Below are 5,663 nucleotides of genomic sequence, written 5' to 3' on the forward strand. Positions count from 1 at the left end.
ACAAACCCCCCCGCCCCGACTTACAATATAATAACAAAAGTAATAAAAATAACAACACCCCCCCTTCCCCACCCCTCCCCCAACCCTTATTTATTCTTATGTGCACCAAACCGGACTTTCTCTTTGGCCTTACGCTCATTCATGCACGGTTCCTTTATAGCACCAGGTGGAGGAGCCGGGCTGCGTCCCGGCGAGGTTAGGGGGGGGGCTTCAGCAGCCCCCGCAGCTGCGGGCACAGGAGGTGACCACGGTCTGGCAGAGCCCACTGGTGGCCATCACGCCGCACTTGGAGAACTTGTCACGGCACAGGTCGGCTGCGGGGAGGTGGAAACACGGCACGCTTCCAGCAGCTGCCGCAGCCAAAGCGGTGCCGAATGGGAGCGCGGCGCATCGGCTCTGGTTGAACCGGCAGCATCCCCACCTTGGTGGGGAGGTGGTAGCCAAGGATGGGTGGGGGGGTGGCCCTAAGCATTCCCACCTTGGTGGGGAGGTGGTAGCCAAGGATGGCTGGGGGGGTGGCACTAAGCTGAGGGATGACGGGTCCTTACCCCGCAGCAGCTCTTCGTGGGCGCACACGGTGCGGACGCAGATCTCCTTGTTGATCACGTAGACCCGGCGGAGGCTGCGGGGAAGAGGTGGACTTTTGGGGTTAAAAAACAAAACAAAAAACAACCCAAATGCGGCGCTGTGCCAATGGGGATGGGGGTAGGGGGGAAAGGGGCAGCCCCTGCTCTTGCCTGTAGAAGCAGATCTCGTTCAGGCACTGCTTGCAGGGCTTGTGGACGGAGTAGAGCCTGGTGCAGGGGTACTGCTCCTCCCGGCAGTCTGCAATGAGAGCCAGGGCTGGTTCGGGTTGTTTGCCCCCCCCAAAAATGCAAGCAGGTTCGGATAGGGGGGAAAAATCCATGAGCCCTGAGGTTGTGTTCAGCATTGCATCGTTCCCTACCCCCAAAGAGGAAGGCTGAAAACATGGGGGGGGATGCATGGGTGAGTTGTGTTAGCAGGAGAGAGGTGAGAGCCACACTTACCCAAAGGTCCGGGCTCTGTGGGCTCAGTCTCGGGGACAGCAGCTGATGGGGGGAAGAACAGAGCTTTGGGGTTGGGCATAGGGAGCATCCCATTGCTCCCCCCACCCCCAGTCAGGTTTTAGGGCCGGGGCAGTGCTGGGATATGGTCGCTGTTTTGCACCCACCCATGGTCGGCGCTGGCACAACTTCCTGCTGGGATTGCTGCTGGGACTGGAAGCGAAACTGCTCCTCGGGGGTGCGTGGGGTCACATCTGTGGGGACAGAGCAGTGAGGGTGTGCACCCCCAGCCCCCAACCTGCCCCAGGGCTGCACTCACCGTGGTAGTCGTAGTAATCCTGAATTTCTGGGGGGGGGGAAAAAGGGAGAAAAACGGAGCGTAAGGATGGTGGGTTCTCCTGTGTTATCGCATAGCACAGCTCATGGGGACTGGGAGCAATGGGAAACGGGGCGGGGGGGGGGTTGGGGTGGGAAAGGGAACGGAGCAGGGCATGGAAGAAGGCATTGGGGAAAGCAAAGCTGGGAGGAAGAGGAGGTGGATGAAGGCTCTCACCTGCCTGCTGGTCGTACTGGGAGTATTGCACCGGTTCCGGGTAGGTAATGCCCTCAAACCTGCTGTATTGGCCCTGGACCAGGAGAGCTGGGGAGGTGAGGGGGGGAAAGGAGATGATATTTTGGAGCCCACGGTGCCCCAAAGTGTGGGGCTGCTTTGGGCCTCGGCACTCACCCGGCAGGCCCAGCAGGACGAGGCACAGCGCTCTCATGGTGATGGGAGGTAGTTGCAGGAGCACGGCACAGTCTGGGTGGGGGCAGAGAGAAAACACCGTAAAAGTGGGCAAGAGAATAACGAGTACAATACAACGGTTGGGAATGCAACCGTCTGTCCATCCAGGAGGCAGCTTTGTGGCATGGGATGGGGACCCCAACCCGCTGATAGAGAGGGGAAACTGAGGGTCCACCCCCATCCAGTTCTGTAAGTAGTGGAGACGTTGACTCCCAACCCCTATAGGCTTTGGGAGTGCCAGACGGTTGGGATTGGCACAGACTGAGGTTGGGTAGGCACACTTTGGCCAACAGGCAGACCTCGGGGGTCCCAATGGAGGCCCCATCCCAACCCCCGAACCTCAGGTCCTGCGCCCCACAGCCCCGTCCCGTCTCTCTTCCCACTACCAGGGGAGCAGCAGATGCTCAAGGTGTGGGCCGCGAAGAATTGCACGGGGATGAACGGGATCAGCACGCGGCTCCAGGAGGCTTTCTGCAGCCTTGGGGGCTGGGTGCCGGCCAGGACCCCAAATCACCCCGACCCGGTGCTCCCATTTCCTTTAGCTCCAATTTCCCCATGGTTTTCCCCCCCAAGGGTTCTCCCACTCCACGGCCCCACACTGAGAGACAGAACCAGGCGTCACATCCTCGATGGGGACACAACGACAACACCCCATCACCCCCCCCAGGGCCACCACCACCACATCCACACCTCCCATCCCAGCAGCAAACCATGGCGGCCGCTCAACAGCAGCCATCCACCATTGGGATTTTCCACCCAAAGGCACGGGGTTATGGAGGGGGATGGGGGGGGGGGGGGTGGGAACGGCACCCTCACACCCCACTCCATCCCCACCAAAGCCCATTGGGTGCCCTGCAGGAGGGGGTGGGGGGGGGGGGGGTTGGGGGTCTATTGGCTCCGCGGAGCCAGATGTTTTTGCAGTGCACATCTGGGAACAATCAGGCTGCAGAAAGAACACCACAGCCTTTCCCTTTGCTAAACCCCACCTTCCCCAGCCTTTCCCCCCCCTCCCCCACCTTCCCCCCCCCCCTCTCCCCCCTCTCTTTTTTTTCTGGGGGGGGGGGGGGGGGGGGGGTCTTTCTTTTTTAAAGCTCTGGTTGTCAGAGCAGGGCGAGAACAAAGGGAATCTGAAAGGATTTGCATTTCCTGGCCCCGGACCAACGATTAAAGGGGGAAAAAGAAAAAAAAAAATAGCCACCAAAAAAACCCAACATGCAGTCCAAAAGTTTGCTGCTCTCCCCCCCCCCCCCCCCCCCCCCCCCCCCTTTCTCCCCCCTCCCCACGCACCGCTCTTCCATCAGCATTTCCCCCTCCTCTGTGCCCCTTTGGATATAAATAAAATAAAACCCGGCGCGAAGCAAAAAAAAAAAATCCCTCCCGTTTCCAGGAGAAGGGAGGAAAAAGTGGGGTTGTGGGGGGGGGGGGGGAGGATAAAAAGGAAATAATCCGACTTCCTTCGGACTTCGGGGTATTTTTAGGTTGATTGAAGCAGTGACAAAGCCGCCACAACAGCTGGCTGGGATGCAATGGCTCCAAAGCTGAGGTGTCCCCCCCCCCCCCCACCCCCCCCACCCCAAAAGCACCGCTGCGGAGCCCCAAAAAGCGATGGGAACGTCCTCACCGTGAGCTCCATGGGGGTGCAAGTGGAAGTCCTCCAAGCACGTTGGCAAAGCCATTGGTGAGACTCCCATCTCCCAAACGCCCCCCCCCCCCCCACTAAAAATTGGGTTACAGCCCCCCCCATACCCAAAAATGGGTTTCGGCCCCGATTTGGGGCCAACACGGAGAGGTCGCGGGAGGATGGATGGGGAGGATTGGGGGCTCTGTTGGCTCCTTACCGCTTCGGGTGCACCGAGCTGCTCTCGCCTTTACCCAACGCTTTGGTTTCTTCTCTCCGGGCTCAAAAACTTCGAAATGAGGGATGGGGGGGGGCGAAGGGGGGGGTGAGAAAGAAAAAAAAGCTCCTACCTCCAACATGGGGGCTCCGCTGGGTCCTAAAGCGACACCTGATCCTTCCCTTCCTCCTCCTCCTCGCCCGCAGACAGTGCTGCCTGCCGGGGAAGGAAACAGGAATAAGCCATAAGAATCAATGGGTGCTCAGGGAGCTGTGCGAAACTCGGGGTTGTTTGGGTGGGTTTGGGGTTATTTGGGTCTCAATCCGTTCGGGTTTTTGACCCGACGGCGGATGCGAGGAAGGCTTTGAGCGGCGCTGAGCGGCACTTTGGGGTGCAGGAATGGTCTCTTCTTGTTGGAGGATGGGAAAGAGGGGCGACCCCAAGCAACCCCCCCCCCCAACACCCCCCACACGCAACAGATTTGGGGGGGTTTTAGTGCAAAATGGGGCAAGTTTTTAACTTTTAGCCCCACCCCCCCCCAACCCAGCGACACGGAGGTGGGTGCAGCAGCTCCCATTGCTGGGTGCAGCTTTACCCTGCGGGTGCAACCACCCCCCCCATTCCCCCTCTGCCATGGGATGCTCCCATTGCTGGGGGGTGATGGGAACACCGAAGAATGCACGCGTTGTGCTCACCCCACTGCAACATCAGCCTCAGTGCTTTGGGTTAAAGCTAAAGGTTTGAGGTGGGATTCGAAGCAATGGAATGGCGTGGAGGGGAGCTGAGGGCTCTGAGCTCAGACACGGGGGGGGGGCAGTGTCATTTCTTGCTGGGAAAGGGGATACCTATGAGCTATTCCTCCTTTGTGAGCGCTGCTGCAGCCGTAAAACAAGCAGAAAATCCAGTTTCAGACCAGAGAGAGCAGCTGGGGGGTGCAGGGTGCTCCCCAAGCCTGTTTTTCCAATCCTAACACCTGGATTGTGGCTGAACCTGAGGTTCTGAGCACACCTCCCACTGAACTCCTGCCTCCTCCAAGCCTCGTCCCCGGGGGAGCAGCTTAATTAAGCATGAATTACTTGGTAACCCCAAAGCCAGGTGGAGGAGGGCAAAGCACGGCACCAATGGGACTGTGGGTTCCCCCCCAGGAGCTCCGTGGCGGTGCTGAGCAGAGGGGATGGCTCTGAATCCCAATGGCCAACTGGTGCCATTGGGGTCAGCGATGCTGGGGGGGGGGCACAGATGGGCTCTTTGGGGGTTTCAATGGGGCTGCAGCGCGTTGCTTCCCCCTCATTTTGCTTTTCAAGCCACCAGGCGCTTTCACTTGGCAAGGGCCGAGGCAAAGTCTCGGCGGGTTTCTCCCCGCCCTCTGCTCAGGAAGCCTGCTTTAATAGCTCAAGCCCTGGCTAGGATTTCAGGAAACCTCTTACCTCTGCTTGTGCCTCATTTCCTGACCTAATCCCTAGCTCCAGGAGGGCAGAGAGGCACCGCTCGTGCTCGAGGGGGCTCCGGCCTCACCACATCCCATGCTTGGAGGCAGCCAAGCCCCCAGCCCTGCTGCCCCTTCCCCTTCCCCACCTGCAGAGATTGGCATTCCCAATGCCACACAGCACCTCCAGCTGCAGGCATCGCCTTCCATACGCCCGTGCTGGAGGGAGACAGGCTGCACGATGAGCGCTTCTGCACGGAGAGACATTTTGGCAAGGACACCTGCTTTTTTTTTTTTTTCCCTCTTTTTTTTTTTTTTCCAGCAATTATATATATATTTTAATTTCTCTCTCTCCCTCTCTCTCTCTCTTTTTTTTTTTTTTTGCTAGCAAATTCCAGCTGGAAACACACTGGGGATGGCGTTGGCCAAAGTCAACTCCTGCCTGTTCCGATGTCCCAGTGGTGCCATCTCTGGGCTCCCTCTGCTTCTACAGCACCTTCCAGCCCCAATGGGGAAGAAAAAGACCCCACGCCCCACTCTGACCCACTGCCCTCCCCCCATCGCCCCCCCTGCCCCAGAGGTCCACAGCGTGC

The 5,663-nt window shown here is 59.0% G+C and overlaps 1 protein-coding gene across 4 annotated transcripts; it reads right to left on the reverse strand.

Annotated features, from left to right (window-relative positions):
• Positions 1 to 134: 134 nt before the first annotated feature.
• MFAP2 (microfibrillar associated protein 2) lies at positions 135 to 5,103 on the reverse strand. 4 transcript variants are annotated; one of them, XM_046903281.1, is made up of 10 exons: positions 5,072 to 5,103; positions 3,778 to 3,860; positions 1,753 to 1,824; positions 1,579 to 1,665; positions 1,345 to 1,371; positions 1,193 to 1,279; positions 1,029 to 1,070; positions 738 to 825; positions 549 to 622; positions 135 to 314 (listed from the first exon to the last, which is right to left on the reverse strand). In XM_046903281.1, exons 1-10 carry the CDS (start codon positions 5,086 to 5,088, stop codon positions 211 to 213), a joined length of 681 nt encoding a protein of 226 aa, XP_046759237.1. In that variant the 5' UTR covers positions 5,089 to 5,103; the 3' UTR covers positions 135 to 210. The 4 variants fall into 4 exon arrangements, with proteins under 4 accessions (XP_046759237.1, XP_046759235.1, XP_046759236.1 ...); XM_046903279.1 differs by lacking the exon at positions 5,072 to 5,103 and adding an exon at positions 4,340 to 4,367 and having other exon boundaries at positions 3,648 to 3,860; XM_046903280.1 differs by lacking the exon at positions 5,072 to 5,103 and having other exon boundaries at positions 3,648 to 3,883.
• Positions 5,104 to 5,663: the final 560 nt, after the last annotated feature.

Source organism: Gallus gallus, chromosome 21, assembly GCF_016699485.2.
Source record: "Gallus gallus isolate bGalGal1 chromosome 21, bGalGal1.mat.broiler.GRCg7b, whole genome shotgun sequence".
NCBI classification, from domain to species: domain Eukaryota; kingdom Metazoa; phylum Chordata; class Aves; order Galliformes; family Phasianidae; genus Gallus; species Gallus gallus.